Raw genomic sequence first — 23,542 nt, 5'->3', positions numbered from 1 at the left:
CCAATCCAATGGTTTATGCAAAATCATAAATAATTGATCAGACGCTCCTCGAGAAAATACGCAATAATTCTAAGAAGAATCAGCGACACCACCTGTTTTTATTCATTTTATCTTTCACTAACTTCCTTTATTTAATTTCATTTAATGAAGTGTGCTCGCACACATAAATCACTTTCACTGAAGCGCACAGCTAAAGCTCCAACGCGTCCTCGGAGTGGGTACGCAAGGTCACTCCTTCCACTTCCGAAGACTTAAGATGTATCTTAAGTTATATAGGGAACCGGTGCTTTAAACTGAAGTAGTCGGTGTAAACACGTGGTGCATGCATAACTGCCGCAATGGCAGGATTTTCAAAGGTATGTGTCATCATTTTAATAATCTCTTGTTTGAAACAAAGAACTGGAAAGCGTAACCGAATTTCACATTAATTTAAAGGGACAGTTTTGGTAAATTTACTCTGTTTGGTAATTTTTGTAATCTAGACCATTGTTTTAGTTCGTGCAACTACACTAAAAATTAATTTACGAAGAAATGCGGATTTTCCGGTTTCAAAAGAGCGGCAATTGCGAGGGAAGATTTGCATTATTTATGTAATACCGCGTAATTCCATATATTTAAAAAACTATAAAGTTCGATGGCAATCTAATCACTTTGCTTTGTCTTGTAGATCATACGCGCATAGTTTCTAGGAAAAAAAAGAAACGAGTTATTATGTCTTAAAACAGAAAGAACTTTCTCCGGGGTTGCCTGGATATTTAATTTCATCTTGCAAGATGTGAGCGTTATAAATCCAATTAGTGCTGTTTCCGGTTCATTAACATTTTAGTTTAATACAACAAATTAAGAAAGGCATAAATCTTTGTCAATAACGAATCAGTTTTTGTTCAAAAATTGTGGTTGCACTCAACTAAAAACAAGTTAAACTAAGTGATTTTGCGGTTCAGTCTCTTTTAATCGACAATGACAATGATAGTAGAAAGTAATTCTTCAAATGTCAGACTATTTATACAAAATGACTTAATTACAATACTTAGATTTTACTTAATTCGAAGTGCACTGAGCGCTACATGCTACATTAAGCAAATGAGCTTAAGTGCACTGAAAGTTTTTGTTCATTATCTGTACATATTAATTTTCTATTGTCCACATCCCTCTTATGAAGAAGAAGTTATACACAGTTATACAAAATCTGCAGAATCAGCGTCTCTAAACGTTTACCAAACTTCTTATTTTGAAGTCACTCTGATTAGCACGACTTTTCCTAAATTAATAGTTCGTTACCAAACGAGCACAATTTATTTGAGTGAGATTTTTGCAACATAGTGACAGTCATACATTATCTTCTGGGTACCTAATTGTGAAACTCTCTGAGAACCGTCTTATTTAAACGATTGTTAAAATTCTTAGCCAAGTAGCCACTTACTTAGATTTCTGAATAAACCATTTTTGATGTCTTTATTCTGAAATTTTCTCATGCCTCGTTATCGGACGATCGATTGCACTTCTTGTCGTTACATAATGTGTCCACGACAAGGTTAATTATATAATTGCTCTCATCAAAATGACATTTTTTCTGCTTTCTGCCTCGCGGAAACTTCCTAATTTAGAGATAACTTGACAATTAAGGACACTTGTTTGTAGTAATTTCATGCAATCTGAGTCGAATTATCATGTTTATTTGTAGATTACTCCGCTCTTGCTGCTGCTTCTGCTTTGCAAGAACACAATCAGTGCAGAAAATGAGTCAAAAGAGGAACTAGAACAGTCTGAATCAAAAGATGGAACACTTGAAATTATCAAGCAAATTAAGAAAGTGAACGATGATGGCTCATATACCATCGGCTACGAAGCAGATGATGGTTCTTTTAAAATCGAAAGTCGCGATGTTTTAGGAAACGTCAAAGGAACATATGGTTACATAGACGAAGCTGGTCAAATTAAAAGAGTTTCGTATAGCACGAGCAATTCGAGCGAAGTGTTAACTAAACCGGATGCAGTGGTCCCGTCAGTTGTCCAAAGGATCCCGAAACTTAATCGAACCACCACGAGAAGACCTATTTACGCAACCACTCAATCGACTCCAACGAGTACCACAGCTCTCCAAAGATTAGCGAAATTAAGAAGCATGACAACGACTGAGAAACCCAATTATAGCGAAGTTGTTAATGTGGCATCTGAAGTTCCGAAAACAACAAGCAAGCCACATATTGTGTACCCGTCTCCCACTCCAAGAATTTTACTTCAAGGAAGACCTCTCTTGCGCTCAACTCCGGCATCACACATGCAAAAATCCGAAGGACAGATACTACGACCGGAAATCGTAACAATAAAACCAACAGAACTCCCGTTGTTTCGAAGACTTGCTCTGAAGCAACAACTCCTCAACGAAAACAAACAAGTTGTTGAAGAACCCGAAGTTCGTGGTAACATCTTACGAAGACAGCTGTCACAAGAGAAGACTTCTTTTGATCCCCAACAACATGTTTTTACTCTTCAACAAGCTCTAGGAAGTGATGTTTCGGATGTTTACAGTGGTTCTGTAACTACTGGTACTCCAAGACCTTTGTTTACTACAACAGCCAGACCTAGGGCGTTGTTAAGTACAACAACAACACCTACAGTGGTGTCAAGACCAACTATTCGCATTCCCGCAAACTACCAAAGAAATGATCTCACTAATCTGGAAGCGAGTACTCCGCAGTATATCCATGAGACGACAACAGCGGCAGCTACAGTTAATGAAGCAACTCCAACTTCAATTCCTGTTGTGCAAATCCCAGCAAACAGAGCAACTCAAGAGCCGTTGGTTGCGATCAAGCATCCGTTTCAAGCTGGTACGATTTTGGTACCTTTAAGTCAGTTGCAAGGAAGGGTGGTGCCAGCGGATGTAGAAAATCAGTACGCTGCACAGGAAACTACTCCAAGACCGGAAATGGAACAACGCCCTGTTTATGTAAGACGGTTACCACCTCCGCAGTTTCGACCGATTCCGGTGCATGTCGATGAAAATGGGTTTATACGAGAGATTCAAAGACCTGGAGGAAATTTTCCCCAAACACCATATCCCTTGCCAGTTCCTATAACTCCAGGACCTAGATACGTCGAGAATGAAGTACCCACTGATATTGATGATATTAGCCCTCCTGTGAGCACCAGAGACTTCCAAAAGCTCCTCCAACAATTAATAGTCCGACAAACCAGACTAGAACGGATTAGTGCTCTTACAGATCCACGTCGCCACCCTGAATACTATCAATCCCGCTACCGCCCTGTTTATCGTCCAACTCCAGTTCCTTACTACGTCCAAAGAATACCACCTGAACAACAAACAGGTCCAGTTCAGTTCTTACAAGACGATGGTCAATCTCGACCAAGACAGTTTGTTCATATTCCATCACAACAACGCCAACAACAGCGACCAGAACTTGATCCGTACTCCCAAGGAGGTCAGTCGTACGTGCCTACACGGAGAGTAGCAAGACTGTTGCAACCAAGCCAAGAGCAGAGAACTGAAAATCGAGAAGAGTACCTTCCTGCAGACGTGAGAGAAATGCTACTTTTGAGAATGCTACAACTTGCCATCAATCCTGCGCTTCCGATACAGGAAGACGAGATGATGCAAGACACTACTCCCGTGCCACAATACAAAAAGGTTCCAGTGCGAAACGTAGAAATTTTGGGTGAAGAATCAGGAGAAGAAAAACGGAGTACTAGAAGTAAGAGGTTCCGGGAACCAGAAATGGGTTATTATGGGCAATAGTCGATTTTAGTGCTCGCAGAGTGAATATTAGTAAACCGAAAAAATGGAGTAGGTATTAAAATCGTCTTTATTTCTTCGCCACCATACACCACAGCTATTTATTTTACATACCCATAAGTTTAATACCTACCTTGTAAGTGCATGCTTAAAGCCAAATTCTGTATTTTTATACTCTTATTCGGTGATATTTTGTACATATTTATTGTCATTTTATACTTATTTTAGAGTTTAGACTTGATTCTTATGTACGTGTAATTATTATTAATAGATTGCATGCTTCAATTATGTAAATATTGCGGAACAATTGCCAAAGATGTGAATACCGCCCGTGGGAACTCCAAACATGTCGTTTTCATTTAAAGCTGTTCTATTATTACAATAAAACAATTAATGAATATTCAAAGAGTTTCATTTTCTACTTTACATGTCGTAATAGGTATGTTAATGATGTAAAAAACAGTGCTCGTTGTCACACGATCTCATTTTTCTTTCTTACTCAAGAACCGACTCTAATCTTGATGGTTCCTCTATGGGTTCCAACTCGGGTTCTATGTCGCCTAAAACAAAAAGTGCACACTTGTAATTAAAAAAATGTAGGCCTAAAAACATTTTCTCTTAAGACAGTAAAGTTGTTAAAGAAGAAATTTAATATGAACGACACGTTATGAAAGTGAGAAGAGTAATAGAAATCTACTAAGTGTAAATGGGTACAATGGCGTAAAAAATCGATTTGTAATAAGAATGAATAAAAAATGATTACGAAGACATTAACTGTAAGCACCGACATTAATTATCATGTTTCCTTTAATTAAGTGTAATTGTAGAGTAATAACAACTAAAAACCGTTAAAATTTGTTCTCTAAATTAACAATGAACTACTGTCTTCATTGTATTTCGAAAGTATTTATCAACTCCTATTACAATATCGTGGAGCAAACCACTTGTTTTGAGAACACATTATTAACCTGGTGAGTTCCAATCCTGCACTGACCCACTTCCCATCGCCATAAAAAAGGCAGCCGTTGTTAATAACACAGCTGAAGAAACCCCAAAAACTAGTCTCCACCATCCCGCAAACGAACCATGCAAACCTTCAGAGACAACATAGTTTGCAGCTAATAATCCTGCAGCTCCAACAGTTTGGCACAGGCCAAAAACAGTACCTGTGACAACAAAAGAGTTTTTTGTTTGTAGAGACAAAAATAAAACCTGCAAAATTCGGTGCTATGTCTGCGGCACTGGCAAAAACTCCTGCAGGAGTTGCTGCAGTTAGCGACAAAGCAGCTGTGTACAGAGCTGCGGGTGCAGCAGGATCGCATCCGGTGTAGCCGAGGACGAACATTAAAGCTGCTGGCGGGAAATGAGCTACGAGAGGTGGATGAGTTAAGAATTTGTTACGAGTGTTATTTACATATGTAAACGAAGAGTTTTCTTGCTGTTGTAGTTGAGACAATGCCGGATTCTCGCACGTGGTCTACTACTATTCCGAAAGTTATAGCAGCGATGAAGTGACCTATATGAGGCAACGATTGAAGAATGTCTTGCTGGAATTTTTCGTGACAACGAAATAGTAGTTATAATTTTCATACTTACATATTCGATAGAGAATCCGTACACTAATTTTAGGTATTTGGTAACACCCAACATGAGCGTAGCGTCAGCCCACTGACTGCCAACAACAGCAATACCACAAGCCCATGCTGGTTTAGATGTTAATAATCTTCTCCATGGTAAGTTTCGGTGTTCCTTTAAAATCGTGTTGAGTACTCACCTTGTTAAATCGTTAAAAAAACACTCACATCTCTTTTTGGTCTATTAGGATGTAAAGACTCCTCCACAAATCGCCACCATAAGAAGTACCAAAGAAAAGACGACAAAGCAATCAAGTAACTTAACCAGTCACGACCAAAACTCCTCACTAAGAGAGTACCCAAAATACCAACAACAGCGTACCCTAAATTAACAGCTGCAACAAAATAATAAAAAGAAGAAGAAAAAACACCTATGCAAACCCGTGTATAAAGAAATAAAAGCACTAACATGCTTGGTTTTGATCCACGTTACTGCAAGCATGTGAGCGGCAGGAAAAGTAGCTCCCTAAAAGTGTTAATTCGAATATTTCCAATGATGATAAGAAGTACAGTACCACAAAAATTCCTTGTACTATTCTTATCGCTACATGACTAGGCGTGAGCCACGCAGCCGGTACCATGATAGCTACAACTCCGGTGCCAAGAACTCCAGCGCCGAAGAGCCGTTCAGCTCCAACACGAGCAGCAACTCTGCTTGCTGCAAGAGGTGAAACTAAACTTCCCCACATGAAAGCTTGACGAAGAACTGCTTCGGTCTCATCAGTGCGGGTCATGGGAATCTAAATTCAATGTTATCTTTTTCGAAAAAGGATCAAATTTCTACCTCAATGTGCGGGATCGATCTGACTACATGAACTGTAGATTTATTGGATGGTGGTTGACAGTATCTAGTTATGTAACTAGTATTTTCAACGTATTCTGCAAATTCAGCTTCAGAGTAACTAGAAGTACTATTTGCCCTGAGTGCTACTGATGCGCTTTGTTCAACAACTCCGCAAAGAACAAATCCGGTTATGACAAAAACTGCAAGCAGCTGTCGGGATCCGATTTGTTCTATAAATTAGTGTTAAATAAAAGGCGAGAGATCTGATCACTTACCGTTGACGAGTTTAGCGGCCTTTTGTAGTTGGATGCTACCCCTTTTCAGGGTGACAAATCCGGAAGCCATTTTATTGTCACTTTAGATAAATTTTACATATTATTTCGTTGCACTGTTACTAGTCGCGTCTTGTGAAGGCACAGCAACGACAATTTTAGATCTTGATAAAATAATTGGCGGTGTTTTAAATTGAGCTTCCTTTAACAACCTACATCACTCTTTTAACTTTGATGCGAAAGACAAACACGTATTAAAGAACGGTCCATTTTATGTAGAGAAATGTATCATTAATCGGACTGCCCCCGCGTCGAAAAAAAAACCGGAAGCTAAATTTTGTTTACACGTGAAATTCGACCCAAGGTCGAGCTAAATTCGGGATGAATTCATCACCTGAAAAAATTTATCGTCACCTTTGGATTTTTTTTACGATAAAAATAAGATCAAATCTAGTTAGTCAAAAGAATGCATTTAATCTATCGATGCACCATAAATACAATGATTTGCTTTCTAGAACAAAATTCAATGTCGAAAGCGCTAGAAAGTTTTGCATTGAAACCGTTTTTTTTTCGATTTGTTTTCCGAGGTCGAAAAATATTTTTCCAGAAGAAAATTTAACTGGGTCTACTGACATTAACAAAGTAAATAAATATTTTGTTTATTTCTCCAGTACAAAATAACACACAAAAACCTGTTTAACATGTATCACAAATTTGTAGTCATATTGCTTGTTGCCTGTTATCCAATAAAAAAAATACAAGTGCAAGTAAAACTATAAAGAATATTTCCTCATAAACTCTAACTAATGCTATAGAACTGTCTAAATGCAAGTCATAGCGATGTGAAAACAAGTTCATTATTTCACTACTTTACAAACACCAAATTATGACAAAACGATTTAAATTGTTCTAATTCCATAAGTAATAAATAATATAGTATTAATCTATGGGTGTTATTTTAACCGACGATCTGTACCTAGGACGCTGCCTAGGGAAGTCCCCGCTTTCATAAGGAAGAGCCCTCATGTTATAATATGGTACTTGGTACTGGGGGTATGGGGGATTTTGATAATAATTAGGAGGAACTTTCGGTGGGGATCTATCTCGCCACATTATTGCGATTAATGTATACAATCCATTAATTGTATTCATAATCAGTCTCATAAAATTGATAATAATAGGCGAGCAAACTTTAACAAAACCTGACGTTTCACGTATAAGTTTTAGAAAATAATCCATTAGATATTGGATTGTTTGGACTAGAAATGTAATAAGAGTTGAAGCTAGCAAAAATATGAAAATGGAAGCATGTTTGATATTTGGCCAAGTCAAGGTTTCTGTGAAAAATTGCCCCAAGACTTCCTTGCAAAAGTTACGAAATTTAACACTTAAACCTTTCACATCTCCTTGAGATAAATCCTCCAGGATTTCTTGAGAATTAATATTTTGCACTGGAGTTTTCTCCCTTACAGGTCTAACCACTTCCACCTTCACCCTAACTTCATTAGCATAAAACTCAACATTTTTAATTTTATACCAAAAGCTTCCAAAGACTTCCTCATTTAAAATGACCCACAGGTTATATCCAGCTGGGGCCCCAATTGTCGACGGCTCGGTTATACCAATCCAGACGTTTTTCAGGTAATATTTACAACAACGTTTTCTCACAGCCTTTAGATTGTCAATAAGGTCTGTTTCATCATCTGCGATTTTAATGACGTCTCTGTACGAGTTCAGAGCTTCCACAAATCGCTTTTCGATGAAGGTTCCAATAAAGAGAGAGCTCTTCAGCATGTGTTTTGAAAATTTCCGAACACGGGTCTCATCATTGTCGTCTGCACTTGTAGAGGAGTCTCGACTGTGTGGTGTTATTTTTGTCATATTCTACAAAACGGAAACGTACAAAAACAAACATTTCAACAGAATTAGGTACTTACGCAACTCCTGTCCGTGATAATGCAAAAAAAATAAAAAAATGGGAAACTACATTATATTTGTGTTTTGACAAGTGACAGGTGACAGCTGACGTTGGTGGCCGAATTACGAATTAATTAGAGATTACTTGATTAGTGATGTTAGGGGTCAACATTTGTTCGAGGTTTTTAGCGGTTTGATCAAAGTTTAAAACAAAAAAGGAGCAACCGTAAAGAAGACGTTAATTTGTAACGTCAAAATTCGAATGTACCGCCAAAACTCACAGCCAATCCAAGAATAACTTAAGGAATTACCTATTTTAATGACTCCTTTGGGCACGCTTTTAGTCTTAAACACAAATAATATAAAACTGGTAGCATTCGTTCCTACTAAATGTAAATAAAAGTTACTGTGTAGTTCTTTTTGTTCAAAAAACAAAGTTTTGGATTTTCCTTTTTTTGTTTGAATTTCCCGCGTAGTTTCGTCTGCGCATGCCCATTAATTTGACTACGCGCACATTCCGAACCGTTGAAACTACTTTGAATTTTCAGTTTGTTAGTGAAAACGGTTTTTTCGCGTTTATTTCATCATTCCAAATAATTTTGTAATCCGCGTGCGTCAAAAAGCAATAAAAATATTTTGTCATAACGCACTGTCATATTTTTATCGGAAATCTGATACCTTTGCACTAAAGCGTTATAAATTCGTCCAACTCTTGTGATTCCTACATATTTTAAATATCTACACGTGAAAACGCGACTTAATCTTCACTAAAATGTCGAATCCAGCTTTCAAAGTAAGATTTCCAGCACCCTCCGTAACTTAACCTAACATTTTTCCTGTAGCCGTCCGAAGGAAAACGCGAAGAGTTTCGCAAATACTTAGAGAAGAATGGAGTCATGGATGCGTTAACCAAAGTCCTCGTTAACCTCTACGAAGAACCCGAGAAGCCCGAGGATGCTTTGGAGTTTGTTCACATATTGTCATTTCATTGTCTGTACGTGAGTTTTCAGGTACATCCGTGACCGCCTCAGCATGCAAGCTGGGATAGAAACCTTCACGCAAATGAAATCAAAAATCGAAGACTACCAAACTAGAATTGAAAGCCTCACTTCAGAACTAGAGGAGTTGAAATCTAGTATGACTGCAGCCCCAGTTCCTGCTGATGAGGAAGGTGTAGTTGAACCTGCAGAAGGCGTTGATGAAGAAGCACCTGAGGATGCTCCTCCACCTGAGGAAACTCCGGCCGCTGAGCAGCCTCAAGGAAATGCTGAATAGTGGGATAGTTTGTCATAACATTTTGCCTTTAATATTACATATTTTTAGAATGTTTTGTTCCTTTTATGAAGTTATTTTTAGTTTATTGTTTTGTTGCATTTGTATTTTTTCTCTTGAGTGATAGTACTTACCTTTATGGTGATCTCTCCTCTCATTTTTTTAAGAACTTACCAGGCATTTTGACCAGGTATTGCCTTATATACTAGAATTACTATGTCACATGTTATCCTCAATTATGGAACTTCTAACATTGTTATCCAGTATTATTTTTGATTCCTAGCAGAAGTATGGTATGGGAGTCTTACTTCAGCTATTCTTATGTTTACTTAATATTAAAGTTATTTCAATATTAGTAAAGTCTTTTATTTTTATGAACTGATTAGAAGTGATACTAATTCACAATTGCTAGCAGTTATTAGATGTCAGTTTTATATTCCTTGCAAAAGACTTGCAAGCTTACATTTGCAGTTAGAATATCTCATAAAAATACAAAACATTTGAGAGTTTGCAAAAGTGGACGACAAACACCATAAGCAGCATTACAGGACATCCTTAATGTTATATGAGAAAGAAACATGGTGTGGGTACATTGAAGCATTTAGAGGTTTCATTTTGCGGCAGCTTTAGCGGCCTGGCGCCTTTTAACATCCCAGTTGAAGACTCGAGCCATGTTGACTTCAGTTGTCGTGAATTGATCCCTAAAAATGATGGTGCATAATTTTTAACAATTCAAAGGGGATAATTATCTAAACCAGCATTATTTTTTACCTCAGAAAATCTAAATCATGCTCCACATAGTTGAGGTTCCTCGTGGCGGCAGAAATATTTTGCGTAAGCAGATCTTGAGCATCCTTTAGACTATATTCTAGCATCACATTGGCCCCCAACCACAAGAACACTGTATCTGTAGGAGGAACTTTAGCCTTTGCAAAAACTTGCTCACTGAGTAAAAATTGTGTCTCAAACTCCTTCTTCTGCTCTTCCAGTTTCTCAATCATTGTAAGAGAACGCTTAAGTTCAGGGACTTGATTGTGGAGTCTTTTCTTTTTTGACATAAGATTGTACTCCATAAATTTGTATTTGGCATGTTGGTTATCTAATTTTTTCAAAACTTCGTCCACGTTCTTGTTGTTTTCAGCCCGGGCCATGTACGCTTCAACATCTTCCTGTAATTTTAAGAGTCATAAGGTGGAATTGAGGTTATGTTAAAAAAATTCGGCAAAATCACGTGAAATCAAAGCGGAAAAAAGACTTACGACAAATTCGGCTTCAGGGATTCCAGCGTAGGACTTTTTATCTCCTAGGTCGTTCTTTTCTAATTCTCCTTGCTCCATCGCTTTTTCTTCAAAACACCCACACCGCTAAAGTCTTAAACAATTGAAAATTTAGTGATTTTTTGTCTCGGCTCGTTGTGTTGGCTGTCACCTGTCATGCTTGTCACTTACGCGAAACGTCAAGATTTTAGGTTATAAACACCAACGAAACTGAAAGTTGAAAACTAGAAATGAGTGGGATAGGAACTTAAAAACCCAATCATGGATTTAACTCTGGGACTAATAATAATTGCGGGTATTTACTTATGGATATTTTTTATGGACCGGTTTTTCAAAGTAACTTTTGTTTATGCAAAGTGCGTCTTAATTGTTTATTTTTTTTGCAGTCTTGTTCCCATTATGCTTACATACAATTTCTTAAAGGAACGGGTTTGGAGATTAAAATTTTTCATTTTACATGGACAACCACAGCTTTCAACAAACTGCTAGGCAGATGGGGCAACAGCCATGGCACTTTTCTCAACATTTGGTTTAATTTAGGCCTTTGCGCCAGTTTGGTCCTTTTACCGGTATCGATCTACTTATTATTAGCAGCATTGTTCCAAAACTTCACATCTTCCACCAAAGATAATTTAGTCATAGAGCCTGCATTGCCAGGAATTAACTTACCAGCTTCAGAAATTGGTTATTATAGTTTATCTCTGCTGATTAGTTCAGTTTTGCATGAGCTAGGGCATGCTTTAGCGGCAGTACAAGAAGACGTACCACCTATCAATGTAGGTGCTACTGTATTGTTTATTCTCCCAGTTGCTTATGTAAACATCAGTTCTGATAAATTGTTCTCGTTAAACCCATGGAAAAGGCTTAAAATTTTATGTGCAGGGGTTTGGCACAATCTTCTAATAGCTATGATAGCATATTTGCTCTACATTTCCTCATCTTCAATTTTTTCGCCACTCTTTTATCACGGTGATGGAGTTATGGTGTCACATATCCAATCGAAATCGCCATTGACCGGCGACAGGGGGCTCCAATTAGGTGACAAGATATTTAAAATCAATGAATGTGATGTTGGAGATGAGTTATCATGGTTGAAATGTCTCGCTTCTTTAAAAACGAACAAACCAGCGTTTTGTATTGAAGCCGATGTTGTCCATAACTTGGACGAGAGTATCCACTTGAAACATCTAGAAAGTGGAATCGTGAGCTGTTGCCATTCTGACAATAAGGGTAAATTATGTTTTGAATATTTGGACACCAAAGACAGTATTTTAGAGTTGCCTCCATTCGCGTGTTTGCCTGGGAGGACTGTGATAGAAGTATCCACGAATTTTTGCACTTCGGATCCACACGTTTGTCCCAAAGACACGTTCTGTTTTAGACCTGTGTTAACAAATAACACGAATTTATTTAGAATCAAGAGATCAGGACAGAAAGATGTAATTTACATTGGTCCAGTTTTTGATTTTGTGAGGACGATGAGAGTGTCGTCGTACATCCCAAAGTACGCGTTTTTGAGTACTGATATTCCAGATGTTGTCACGAAGTTTTTGGGGTATCTTGTTATGTTTTCTATGGGTTTGGCTATTGTGAATATTTTGCCTTGTATATTTATGGATGGACAACACATTACAAATACTGTCTTTCATATTATGTTATCTAATCACTTAAGAACTACGCATATTAAAGTGATTTCTGCCATCGTGACTGCTTTTTTTACTTTCATTTTAATCATACACTTTACTATAGTAATTTGGGAGAAATTTAATTGAATCATCAACAGGTAGATTTAAAGTTGTGTTACGTGTTCATTATCCTTGTGATAAAGTTGTGTTAATCTAATAAATGAACTAGTTTTTGACTCATTTATTTAATTCCTACTTTGATAAACTAATTGTGGTTTCCAATTCTCTTAGAGCACGCTCTCCATACTGAATATACATCTTGATGGTTGTCTCGTCAGTATGATGAGCATTGCTTCTGAACTCCCGTCGTGCCCACTCCTTTAATTCCTTCTGGTACCCCTCATCAGGGACTTCTCTAATGGCCCGAAAAATCTTCCGGTACAGCCCTTTAACTTCTTGCCTTAAAATGAACTAAAACAATGTCATGCAATGAAAGTCTCCACAACTTTACATGTTTCAGCCCTAAAACGGGTTTAGTGGCCTTCGACATTCCTTAATTTGTTTATAATTTCATTATTTTAAAGATGGTAATTCTAGGTTAGGCAGGGGAGGGTTTTTGCGCACGCGCCATTGGCAGACCTGCGCGGTGTTATTTTAAAAGTGTGGCGGGAATACCCCACTTCGAGTACCAAAATAATCACAACATTATTGAAAAGCTCAGCTTGTAGTTCTCATCGAAATTTTCCTGGTGTGCGCAGAATTTTTTTCTTACATTAAATTAGAGTCTTGGTGCAGTTTGTTTTCTGTTATTATTTTCAGTTTTCGTGGTTGTCTTTTTTCATGGAAAAAAGTGCCGGCGAGAATTCGAAAGTTGCGATCAAGAAAGAGGCTCTCAACGATGATATAAAAGTGAGTTTGTCAGAGATTAATTAATAAGTGTAGTTTATTTTGAAACAGAACATTTTACAATGTCGTTTTAAAAATAGCTTTCGTCATTGTTGATGTGATGTGCGTACGTAGAAGAGGGGGCTGGGATATTCCTAATATACAAAAAATAAATGTTTTTAGTGTTTTACTTGATTTGAAGATTTTCTTCTAAGGTTTTGTGTTAAAATTCAAATGCGTTGTAGGCTCGAGCACGGGCCTAACATGGATGTGTAATATGAACTCGTTACTTGATATGGGGATATCAAATAGCAGATGGCGTGCAACTGATACCCATCAGCCAGACATCGTAAATACACGTTATTTTATATCCTTGCATCTCGTGTCGGTTGTTCAGTTGATGCTGTATAAAATCGGACTCCTTCAAACATGTCTATTGTTGTAAATTAAGCATTATTTTAAGTAAATGATGTGGGGATAAGATTCCTATTTCACTTGGAAACCGACGCACTACTTAATATTTATACAGTATTCTATAAACTCCCACGGTACGTTTTATCTGCTTCAGTGATTGGATCAATTGTTACCATCATTATCAGTGTGGAAGCTTGAAAGCTTTCAACGCCCACGCCAAAATTTACCAAAAAATTAATAATTACTGCATAGGTATCAGTAACCGAATAATATTTGGAGCCCAAATTAGTGGCCTGCATACTAAGAATTTTAATGATATTAATTTCTATTTACAGCTTAAATTACAGATCTCATTTCCCCCTTTCGGTATTTTAGCATCTAAAAACAGATTTGATGTTTGAACGTTAAAAATAATGGTACATATTTGTGTTTTACCTATTTATGAGGTGCACCTAACATTTTTTTTTCTAAACGCCCACTAATGAATTATTGTTCATCTTATATAATAAAAAGAATAAAGAAATGAAAAATTAAAATTCGTACAACCATTGGAATTTTCGTTGCTACAGATTGTTTGTAAAATACGCAAATTCTGATGTAATTTGCCAATTAACAGTCCGAAAGTGCGTGTTTGCAATGATAAATATTCAAAGAAGGCTTCTTCCCATATACGATGTTCTAACTGAAACTACAATTGCAGTCTCCAACTTATTGCCAGAAAAATCAAACTTGGTTTGCGAAAAAGAGTACCGAAGCAAATTTTTTTAAATTCTACGAAATTGGATAAAAATGTATGATACACGTGAATAATAGATATTTATTAAATAAGAGTGTAAGGACGCAAATTATTCACGACAAAAATCAGTTATTCTCGAGATCGTAGATCGAGAGAATAGGATTTTTGGCGTGAATAATTTGTCCTTACACTCGAATATAATACGAGATTTTATCCAAAGCCTTTGTTGGTTGCAATTAAGGCATTAAAAGAATTGACAGAAGTGACAGCAGTGACAAATTTTTAGCGTTTAGAAAGCCATGCTTGCATTGTTGTCATGGAAATGTGGCATAATTTTCTTTAAAGTGTTTAGAGACTAAAAAGAGTACTTTGTTTATCTAAAATGAGGGAATAAAGTACTACTTTATTAGTGCATTTTGGATAAACAAATTTTATCCACTCAAAAATATTATCACTTTTTGCATACATTTTTCTTTATTCACGTATACCATAAACAACTATTTAATGGTTAAAATGGGATCATGTTTTAGGCCAAATTAGATTTGAAATTTGCTTTAATTTGACAAAAATTTATAAAAAAAATACAATGTTAAGAAATATGCAGAATTTACAAACGGGAAAGTAAAATTGATTAATAAATTGTTTTTGACTACAAATGCGAATCTAAAATTTGATTGCACTAAAAGTTGAATTTTTGTAAAATAAATAAAAAACAAATAAATTTCATAAATTATTTAGAGGTGTATATGTACATATTAAAAAATCGGTAAAATTTTAAAAATGTTAAGAATTTCAACAAGTTTTAAATCGATCTTTAAGTACCCAAATAGTCTAAAAATGAAAATTTTAATGATAATTTAAATGAGCAAAAGGAGGGAAAAGAATTTCCCTTAATTATGCTTATTCGATTTTTCAAAAAACTTTTTTCCAGATTACTTAACTTTAGATATTTTTTTAGGTATTAGTTGTTTTTAATTTTTTTTTATTTATTATTTTTTATGCTCTTTCAGCCTTCTCCATCTTTCCGAGTTTTAAAATCTTTAAATTGTTCAAATTTTTCGCTTTCTTCAAATCGTCCACATTTTCGATACTTTCTGAATATTCTGATTTTTTAATTTTTTTTTAGAACCGCTTATTTTTTATTTGTGAGTAAAACTGTTTTTATTTTTGTTTTAATTCGTATTTCTTGTTTTTTTTCTTTTAAACTAGACTTCTCAGTTCACTGAGAAACCAATCTCAAATTTTATTATCCTCAAAATTTTTCTAATTTAATTTCTGGACAATTTTAGATGTTTCTACATAATTCTCTCTAAAATATTTCTATATTCTAATTAATTAAAATGTTTTAAAGTTTTCTCCAACTTTTTGTTATGTTCTTCAAATTGACATTTGAAACATTTGAATCCAATTTCTATATCCATTTGTTATTCAGATTTAAGTTGCTACAGTTCTTTCAGTTTGCAATTCTAAGATCTATTGTTTTTTTTTGGAGTTTTTCATTAGGATGCTTATTTCTGCTTATTTCAGTAATGTTAGAAGTGCCTAAAATCGTCTTGAGATCATTTATGTTTAATCAAATTATACGATGAATATGAGGAGGAAATGAATGGATGAGACGATAGAAGTATAAATTACAAGAAACGCGTTTGGAAATTGATATCCCTATCAGGTAGCCGTATTTTCCCAACTCACTTTACCTCCAGCAAAGTACAAAAATATTTTAATTAATGTAATGATGCAGAAACACCCATCGAAAATATCATGTAACACATTCAGGATTTTTGACTTTGTACTACATCCGTCAATGAGGAAACGCAATGCCACTCTTTTGATAAAATTGATTGATTTTTTGTTTCATTTATGAACAATGTTTGGATATCTACAAAAAAGTCGTCCGAGTACAAGGCAAAATGAGGCTTTTAGTGTATTGAAGTAACATAATTCCTGTATTTATTAGAAACTAAACCCCATCAAAATTTGTTTATGTAACATCGTATTTTGCAAATTAGTATGTTTGAAAATCAATCCGATCTTTCAATTAATAAATCTCTGCAAATATCACATTTCAGTTTCTAAAATCCCAATATGGATCATGAAAAATATGAACATCGAGGTGTACTGTAGAATTAAAAATTGTATTCTCTTTTAACTTTTGGCGGATTCGCCGGATAAACTCTTTGGCGGCAAAACTGTGCTGTCTGTATAATTAGAGACATTTTGAAAGTCGACACCCGGGTGTACATTTACGGCTCTGAACCAGCAACGCCCTTCGTCTCTTTAACTCCTCCGGAGAGGTGGATATCTTATTTCCAAGCTCCACCTATATATGTGCATAATGTATATGTACTTGCAAAAAAATACATTATCTCGATAAATCCGACCGCAGTGTTGCCTGAACGGTTAAAACATTTACGACCAATGAAATAGGACGCTATTTTTCTGTCCTTTCAATTATAATTCATTTATAAATTAATTTCTGGATCGAATTTCTCGAGCTCGCAACTAGCGCTCGTTTTTATTACGAATGTATTCCTTACGGGCTGTTTGCGACCTGCATCTAATTTCACGTTTTTATTGGGGCTCTAGTTACGTTGTTAGGGTTAAAGCTCTATTATATTATACGAGCATATTAAAACAAACAGTTCAATCGAGGTCTGTGTTCTAGTTAAACGCTGAAGACCACATTTTTGTGTTGCTAACGGCAATCTTCACAGTAAATTAATTGGTTGTACACTTGAATAATTGCAGTCCACAGTTTGTTGGCTGTCTTGTATTATTTATTGCGCCTTCACACGTTTTCTTTTAAAGACACGCTTCTTTCCTTCTTTTTTGCTCACTTGCACCTGATGATATTAATGCGATCCGAAACCGTGTTTGTACCTTCGAGAAGCTATCATTTTCACAAACTGCAACAACTCTTCATATTAAAACTGCATCAAGGAGTAAACTTGATCTGCAGGAATGAAACGGGGGTGTCCTATTTCGCCTTCTCTTAATCCAGCATCATGTAACTCCGATTATTAATAATTTCTTTGCTTAATTAAAGTGCGAAAACAGACACCTTCCTATTTCGCATTAGCTGACGGAAACATCCGGCTGACGCTTAAATGATATCATACACGCAATGACTAAATAAATTAACATTTTCACTGTTTGATAACACGGTTGTTAGTAAGATTAGTGTATTTTTACTGAAACAGTCATTGATAATGTGTTGCAGGAATTTGCTGAGACAGCAATGAATGAGCTTCTGGGTTGGTATGGATATGGCAACAGCAATCACAGGGATGCACGAGCGTGCAGATCGCATTCCGGAAGCAACAGCTCCGGGCCAGAGTCCCCGAAGTTTAATGGTAATTAATTTCTTTACGTTTCTTGTAAATATTTGGAGTTTAAATCAAATAAAAGATGAATTATTCACACGAACTTGAAAAGTCTGATGACTTTGATCCTAAGCAAATACCGCTTTTTTGCGAATCTCTTTCGTACTCTGACTACGTTTAATTCCAGTAAAGCTCGCTTAAGCAATCTGGTAACATACAATATTTTTCTTGTGTTTTTCGAGTACGAGTAGCATTTAGACAAGTCTACCGATTTTAGGTCTAAAAATATGTCGACAGGTTGACATTCCGCAATTTTTTTAGTTTGAATGAAATTTTTACAATCTTTCCTTCTTGAAACTCGATTTTCTATTCTACAATAGTTGGTAAGTCAAATTTAAAATGCAGCTCTGTAATTGGTTGTTCAGCAGAGCGAATTACAGAATGCTGATTTATTTAAACTCCCGCAATTCCTGCGGAGTGTTTAACAAAAACTATCACCAAATTGTAGGAGCATCAACCATAAACTTGTTTGCATTATTTTCAGTGCAGATTAGCCGGAATTTTATGATGTTTTTCATGATTATATTTTGCGATTGGCAACTGCTTGTGGAGCATTATTAATTAAAATTGACATGTACCCATTACTGGTATCTAATTTATGCTTTTCAATTCCTGCTGATTTCTAAACTTGCTTTTTAGTAAATCGGGAAATTCCCTGCAGGAAACGTAGTTTAATCATCAGGATAGGTACTATACCAGCGAGTTACAGTTTGAGCAGAAAAACTACGTTATTATAACTACTTACGTTATTTTATTTGCCTGCTTTGTGATTTTACAAAGCTTTTAATTAAGTCAAAAATACGAACATTTATAAATGACCAGAATTGTGCGTCTAATTTCTTAATAAAAATTATTAAGGTTCTAAACACGAAAATTTAAAAAATGTGTGTTCTGTTCTACATTGTCCCAAAATTTAGTTTGTCCTCATAAAGTAACAACTCTTCTAATTTGTGTTTTTTTTTTGGTCTTAATTTTGTAATTTGTCAGGGTTAATGAGCACGTTACAGATTAACCTCCTCAAATATGAAATTATGTTGTCAAACCTCTTACCTGTTTTTTTATTAAAACATTGCTTCGAAGGAACATTTCAGAAACACGATTTTATCTCTAGTTTAGAAATTTTAGTGAATAGTATAGTAAACATCAGTTCATAAATAAATAGGATTTGAAAACTAGAATTTTGGATTTTTGTTCTAGTTTTCAAATTAGCTCGATGAGAGGCTTTGTATACATTTATCAGATTATATTTTTGAATGTTTGATGTTATATTTATCGAACTAGAATAGTATCTAAAAATATAAATTCGTGGTTTATTTGTAACTCATCTTCAGATATTGTAGCGTATAAATTTATTTAGTAGTTCGCAAAATACAGATTTCGCGATTATTAAATTTAACAATCATTAAAAAAATAAATAAAAAAAGCTCTTGAATTTACAGTTCCAACGCAACAATTGTAAAGGTAGAAAGAATTTCCGCGCAGCTCATTATTATTCAATCAATGATCGTAATTACAAGAATGTTAATCAGTATTAAATTCCTCGTTAGAATTATGAAAAAGTATTCGAATTACACGCTTCCAACGTTTAATTATTACAATTTTTCATTTACGTTTTATGCAAGGGCTGAAAATAATGGAGGCACCTGGGATTATCACTACGGCTATTATAAATTGTCTTCTATTTTTAAATTTTGTTTAATGTAACTTTGCTGCGTCACAAAGGCGTTTAAAACAAATGACGGATTTATAGATAAGTGACTTATTATTTTTATTTCCTTTCCAATTCCATGCTGCTTCCAATTTTTAAACAATGCACGTGTAATTTTTGGCGTTGAAATCCAGCAGCAGGCGGCGTTTGTGCACAGGGTAAAATGTGCGTCGCTAAACACTTCCCGGTACGAATTTCTTTTGTGTACCAAGTTTTATCGATAATTTCTTTGAAACGTGCATCAGCATGTATGCTATTCGTGGAATTTCAGTGCCAATCAAAATATTTTATACCTTCTTCACGCTTAAACGTACACAATTAACACCTGATTGATGACTGGCTTCCATTGGACTTTGTTCATGCAAGGGGTGGAGTTCCCGGAAATATCAAGCTGCCCTATTTCGTTCAAAGTATTGTTCCGAACCCGTTACTGTAATTACTCAAAAATGTTTTTGACTTGTGAAAGATACACATTGGAAAATTCGCTCGTGAGATGTTTAGGGTTGGCGTTTTAGGCGAATCTGTAAGATAATCCGAAGGTTTATTTCGAGATGGTGTAATATTAGACCGCGCGTGTCCGTGAAGCTTTAACTTGTAGGTTTATGCCAAGTTTGAAATATAGGGACCATTCATTTGATCTTTGAACAAGTGTAGACAGAGATTCGGTTATACATACAAAGTTCGTGGTTGCAGAATGGCAAATATCAAACATGACGAGAAGGTTAGAATTAATTAGAGAAATTTTTTTTTCAGATGTGAATTTCTACTTATAGAAGTTTATTAAGGCTTAACGAATTAGATAATTATAAAATTATAGAAGTTGTAAAATTTTGGACTTGACTCAGAAGCGTAAAATACGCGTTGGATCTCGTACTTGAATTGCCCTTCGTCAGTGGCTTATTAATAGGAAAAACTGTAAGGGATAAATCAACAACTTATACGGGTCTAGTAGCTAAAATTGTAAACCGAAATTCTGGGTCTTATTTATTATTGAAGAATCTCATAAATAGAAATCTTTTGACGGAATAATAAAAAATATAGTTTAATGATAATGATAAATTTAAATATAATTTGAAACTGCAGCTTTATCCAAATGCTCTAATGCGTGCAGGTTCACTTGAACTGTTTAGAATTTACGGAATTTAGTGTCAACCGTTTATTAGATTTCAATGAAATGAAATTTGAAAAAGATTTTATAGGTATAATCAGAAAATCTTGAGTCTAATGTAAGAATTAATGACGAAAGTTTTACGAGCATTATTGTACCAAAATATTTGGCACTAAAAGAGTTCAAATAGCCGTACAAAATTGAAAAACAGTTTTTGAAAAAATGTATGGTTTTGTATTTCGTTCAAGATCTAGATTTCAGCGATCAACGTTTTTATGTACATCATAATCGATTTTTTGTTGCCTGCCGAAATGAAAAATCTGCGGAACAGCCGGTTAACATGACATAATACCTTTGGGAAAATGCCAAGTACTACTGGTTCATTTTTGAATTACCCGAATTTTGTCTCAGGTGGACTTATTGACGTCACTATTTGCGAACGTAGTAGAGGCTAGTGACCGAAAACTATTCAATACATGGAAAAATTAGAAAAATTGACTAATTAGACACTAGAAAAAATCAGGTAGTGTCGTCTTAGATTTTTTTAAGAACAAAACATCTTCTAGAACCCGTAAACATGTAATTGCTAAAACTATGTTAATGCAAAATCGTGAAAATGAGAAATTACCAATTCAATATACTTTTTTGAGCGAATACGTTCACTCAGATTGACAGTTTTTTTTTTTATAAATCAGTCCTTTTTCTCATTTTGGAACATCCTGTCAGTTTTATAGCATATTCGAATCATTGCGCTCTCTGGGGAGATTAAGACCCTATCAATTTTCTTTTACTTTTTATATCAAACACTTTTCTATAGAGTTCTAGAACATCTGCAGACAAGGAAAGTTCGGTATTGATAACCCGATTTTCTTTATAAAACTAAAAATGACAAGAAAATATGGTAGCAACAAAATTTATCATTATTATTAACAATGACTGATGTTTCAGAGGGCTGCGGCTGGTGCGGTAAAGCAGTGGACGAAAACACAAGTCTCTCGTCAGCAGCAGCAACATTCTGTTCCGAACTATGTTTCTCCCAATCTCGGCGAGCCAATTTCAAGAAAAACAAAACTTGCGATTGGTGTAGACACGTCAGACACACCGTTTCGTATGTCGATTCTCAAGTAAGTTTCTTTTGCAATTCCAAAAATTCTCTCATTGAATTTATTTCAGGATGGATCTTCTCAACTACAATTTTGTTCAGACAAATGTTTGAATCAGTATAAAATGCACATTTTTTGGAGAGAAACACGCGCACACCTGGAAATCCATCCCCATATCCACGGAGAAGAATCTTCAGGTACCCTTATAACTCCAGATTTGTGGATGAATAAATGTAAATCACCTGAAAATCAAACGTCTTCTCCTTCTTCGTCCCCAAAACTGGAAAATTCGCAGCAGACATCGCCTCTTCCGTTGATTACTGTCGCTCATCCGTCGAAGTTGATGTCACTTCCGTTGAATGAAGAGTTTAAAAGACAACGAGGAAAAGTCCAGAAAAGAAAGAAGAAGATTAATTTACCGAGTTGTACTAGTACCAGGACGTTCTTAAGCGAAATGCCCCAGGATTTACGAATACGACACACACCGACCGAACTTGATTCTAGATTGAAGGTGGATGAAAGTAAAAGAAGTGAGACGAGTGTAGCAGAAGCTGACTCAAGATTGGATCAACCTCAAGTTGGTAACATTGAAGTTAACAATCATAGAAAGTTACTGGAGGGATTAGTGCCACCTCCTACCATTCTGGTACCATATCCTATTATCCTACCATTGCCTATACCGATTCCTATACCCATTCCTGTACCTATACCAAACGGACTTCTTAGTAAGAACTGTAAAGACGAAGAAAAGAAATCTCAAGACGTATCGAGTCAAACCGATGTTGAAATCCTGCCTAGTCAAAGTATGAAAGTTGAAGAGAACCGTGAGAAGAATCCCAGGCCATTACGAAAAAGAAAACGAATCGTAGAAAAGAAATCAAAGTTTGTTATTAAGAATAAGAAAATACTCTCCACATGAATCTCGTTAACTAACTTAAGTAAATATTTTTCTTATTTTATCTTTTGGTAATCGATTTTGTTATGTACATACACTTTAGCAATAAAAGTGGTAGTCCCATTTGTTCTCAGTGGTTCGAGCATCGCACATAATGAATGTAGCTCTAGTTTAAAATCTAAAGGTGCTGTAACAAATAAAAGTTTCCAACTTTACATTCTAGTTGGGTGCATCGAAAACTTTTATACAACTTCAGCTATAAATTTTCTCCAACATATCTGTTCAAGTAAATTAAATTCACCATGTTTTTAATAATTTCCACAGATTGCTTTTGCGGTTTCTTTAAAATTCATACTTTAGAATTCTTTATGGTTTTCATTTTGCGCTTTTAGAGTGGTTGCGCATAGAGCATGTCCACGTTTACACGCTAAACTACTTGGAACAGGATAATCCACTTTGACTTCAATTTACTTCCATGAAGAATGCAAAACCTGAAGCATTTTTAACGAAATTTTACTTGTTTGTAAAGAAGTTGGAGCGAAGTGCATGTTTATGAACAAGGGATGAACGAGATTTTTAACGGTTTTGCCATCCTTAGTTTGTTTTGTTTCTATCTCAAATCAATGGAAAAACAACATCAAGTTAATGTAGTGGATGTCTTTTTGTAAGTAAAACTATTAATTAGTAATTTGAAAACAGAATATACAGGATGTATGTACGACTATTGAATCTCACTGACACTTTACCTTAGAGATGCTCAATACATATGTAT

At 35.5% G+C, this 23,542-nt stretch overlaps 8 protein-coding genes across 8 annotated transcripts; 4 read left to right on the top strand and 4 right to left on the bottom strand.

Annotated features, from left to right (window-relative positions):
* Positions 1-274: 274 nt before the first annotated feature.
* LOC148172860 (uncharacterized) lies at positions 275-4,146 on the top strand. Its single transcript, XM_088040063.1, has 2 exons — positions 275-356; positions 1,685-4,146. The coding sequence occupies exons 1-2, from the start codon at positions 339-341 to the stop codon at positions 3,758-3,760; spliced, it is 2,094 nt and encodes a 697-aa protein (XP_087896189.1). The 5' UTR covers positions 275-338; the 3' UTR covers positions 3,761-4,146.
* Positions 4,147-4,151: 5 nt separating this feature from the next.
* LOC148172859 (sialin-like) lies at positions 4,152-6,624 on the bottom strand. The gene is made up of 10 exons (XM_088040065.1): positions 6,451-6,624; positions 6,176-6,405; positions 5,907-6,131; positions 5,773-5,857; positions 5,560-5,726; positions 5,354-5,506; positions 5,172-5,304; positions 4,970-5,125; positions 4,726-4,923; positions 4,152-4,317 (listed from the first exon to the last, which is right to left on the bottom strand). The coding sequence occupies exons 1-10, from the start codon at positions 6,518-6,520 to the stop codon at positions 4,253-4,255; spliced, it is 1,482 nt and encodes a 493-aa protein (XP_087896191.1). The 5' UTR covers positions 6,521-6,624; the 3' UTR covers positions 4,152-4,252.
* Positions 6,625-7,090: 466 nt separating this feature from the next.
* Positions 7,091-8,532, bottom strand: LOC148172858 (uncharacterized). The gene is made up of 2 exons (XM_088040068.1): positions 8,385-8,532; positions 7,091-8,331 (listed from the first exon to the last, which is right to left on the bottom strand). The coding sequence occupies exon 2, from the start codon at positions 8,326-8,328 to the stop codon at positions 7,387-7,389; it is 942 nt and encodes a 313-aa protein (XP_087896194.1). The 5' UTR covers positions 8,329-8,331; positions 8,385-8,532; the 3' UTR covers positions 7,091-7,386.
* A 285-nt stretch (positions 8,533-8,817) lies between these two features.
* Positions 8,818-9,691, top strand: LOC148172857 (c-Myc-binding protein homolog). Its single transcript, XM_088040070.1, has 3 exons — positions 8,818-9,157; positions 9,207-9,328; positions 9,375-9,691. The coding sequence occupies exons 1-3, from the start codon at positions 9,137-9,139 to the stop codon at positions 9,637-9,639; spliced, it is 408 nt and encodes a 135-aa protein (XP_087896196.1). The 5' UTR covers positions 8,818-9,136; the 3' UTR covers positions 9,640-9,691.
* Positions 9,692-9,986: 295 nt separating this feature from the next.
* On the bottom strand, positions 9,987-11,078 carry mgr (prefoldin subunit mgr). The gene is made up of 3 exons (XM_088040069.1): positions 10,896-11,078; positions 10,408-10,805; positions 9,987-10,337 (listed from the first exon to the last, which is right to left on the bottom strand). The coding sequence occupies exons 1-3, from the start codon at positions 10,971-10,973 to the stop codon at positions 10,247-10,249; spliced, it is 567 nt and encodes a 188-aa protein (XP_087896195.1). The 5' UTR covers positions 10,974-11,078; the 3' UTR covers positions 9,987-10,246.
* A 74-nt stretch (positions 11,079-11,152) lies between these two features.
* Positions 11,153-12,774, top strand: S2P (membrane-bound transcription factor site-2 protease). Its single transcript, XM_088040066.1, has 2 exons — positions 11,153-11,249; positions 11,300-12,774. Exons 1-2 carry the CDS (start codon positions 11,175-11,177, stop codon positions 12,683-12,685), a joined length of 1,461 nt encoding a protein of 486 aa, XP_087896192.1. The 5' UTR covers positions 11,153-11,174; the 3' UTR covers positions 12,686-12,774.
* LOC148172854 (LYR motif-containing protein 2) lies at positions 12,765-13,192 on the bottom strand. The gene is made up of 2 exons (XM_088040071.1): positions 13,050-13,192; positions 12,765-13,009 (listed from the first exon to the last, which is right to left on the bottom strand). The coding sequence occupies exons 1-2, from the start codon at positions 13,086-13,088 to the stop codon at positions 12,791-12,793; spliced, it is 258 nt and encodes an 85-aa protein (XP_087896197.1). The 5' UTR covers positions 13,089-13,192; the 3' UTR covers positions 12,765-12,790.
* Positions 13,193-13,227: 35 nt separating this feature from the next.
* On the top strand, positions 13,228-22,893 carry Sobp (Sine oculis-binding protein). The gene is made up of 4 exons (XM_088040067.1): positions 13,228-13,447; positions 17,794-17,926; positions 21,721-21,896; positions 21,946-22,893. Exons 1-4 carry the CDS (start codon positions 13,379-13,381, stop codon positions 22,792-22,794), a joined length of 1,227 nt encoding a protein of 408 aa, XP_087896193.1. The 5' UTR covers positions 13,228-13,378; the 3' UTR covers positions 22,795-22,893.
* The last annotated feature ends 649 nt before the right edge of the window (positions 22,894-23,542 follow it).

The sequence above is a fragment of the Gnatocerus cornutus genome, chromosome 6, assembly GCF_029298725.1.
Source record: "Gnatocerus cornutus isolate USDA-ARS CGAHR chromosome 6, icGnaCorn1.1, whole genome shotgun sequence".
Lineage (NCBI taxonomy): Eukaryota > Metazoa > Arthropoda > Insecta > Coleoptera > Tenebrionidae > Gnatocerus > Gnatocerus cornutus.
Note: the sequence above shows the minus strand (reverse complement) of the source record. Positions and strands in the feature narration are given on the sequence as shown.

Excerpts from the sequence above, each read along its gene's own strand:
- LOC148172854 (XM_088040071.1), bottom strand. The coding sequence starts at position 13,088 with ATGTCGAAGGCCACTAAACCCGTTTTAGGGCTGAAACAT. Across the intron at positions 13,010-13,049 it reads CCGTTTTAGGGCTGAAACAT|TTCATTTTAAGGCAAGAAGT; the intron begins GTAAAGTTGTGG and ends ACATTGTTTTAG.
- LOC148172857 (XM_088040070.1), top strand. The coding sequence starts at position 9,137 with ATGTCGAATCCAGCTTTCAAA. Across the intron at positions 9,158-9,206 it reads TGTCGAATCCAGCTTTCAAA|CCGTCCGAAGGAAAACGCGA; the intron begins GTAAGATTTCCA and ends TTTTTCCTGTAG. Across the intron at positions 9,329-9,374 it reads AAGCCCGAGGATGCTTTGGA|GTACATCCGTGACCGCCTCA; the intron begins GTTTGTTCACAT and ends GTGAGTTTTCAG.
- LOC148172859 (XM_088040065.1), bottom strand. The coding sequence starts at position 6,520 with ATGGCTTCCGGATTTGTCACCCTGAAAAGGGGTAGCATCCAACTACAA. Across the intron at positions 6,406-6,450 it reads GGCCGCTAAACTCGTCAACG|AACAAATCGGATCCCGACAG; the intron begins GTAAGTGATCAG and ends ACTAATTTATAG. Across the intron at positions 4,924-4,969 it reads CATAGCACCGAATTTTGCAG|GTACTGTTTTTGGCCTGTGC; the intron begins GTTTTATTTTTG and ends TTGTTGTCACAG.
- Sobp (XM_088040067.1), top strand. The coding sequence starts at position 13,379 with ATGGAAAAAAGTGCCGGCGAGAATTCGAAAGTTGCGATCAAGAAAGAG. Across the intron at positions 13,448-17,793 it reads CTCTCAACGATGATATAAAA|GAATTTGCTGAGACAGCAAT; the intron begins GTGAGTTTGTCA and ends AATGTGTTGCAG. Across the intron at positions 21,897-21,945 it reads TTTCGTATGTCGATTCTCAA|GATGGATCTTCTCAACTACA; the intron begins GTAAGTTTCTTT and ends AATTTATTTCAG.
- S2P (XM_088040066.1), top strand. The coding sequence starts at position 11,175 with ATGGATTTAACTCTGGGACTAATAATAATTGCGGGTATTTACTTATGG. Across the intron at positions 11,250-11,299 it reads TTATGGACCGGTTTTTCAAA|TCTTGTTCCCATTATGCTTA; the intron begins GTAACTTTTGTT and ends TTTTTTTTGCAG.
- LOC148172858 (XM_088040068.1), bottom strand. The coding sequence starts at position 8,328 with ATGACAAAAATAACACCACACAGTCGAGACTCCTCTACAAGTGCAGAC.
- mgr (XM_088040069.1), bottom strand. The coding sequence starts at position 10,973 with ATGGAGCAAGGAGAATTAGAAAAGAACGACCTAGGAGATAAAAAGTCC. Across the intron at positions 10,806-10,895 it reads TCCCTGAAGCCGAATTTGTC|GAAGATGTTGAAGCGTACAT; the intron begins GTAAGTCTTTTT and ends TTAAAATTACAG. Across the intron at positions 10,338-10,407 it reads CATGATTTAGATTTTCTGAG|GGATCAATTCACGACAACTG; the intron begins GTAAAAAATAAT and ends CATCATTTTTAG.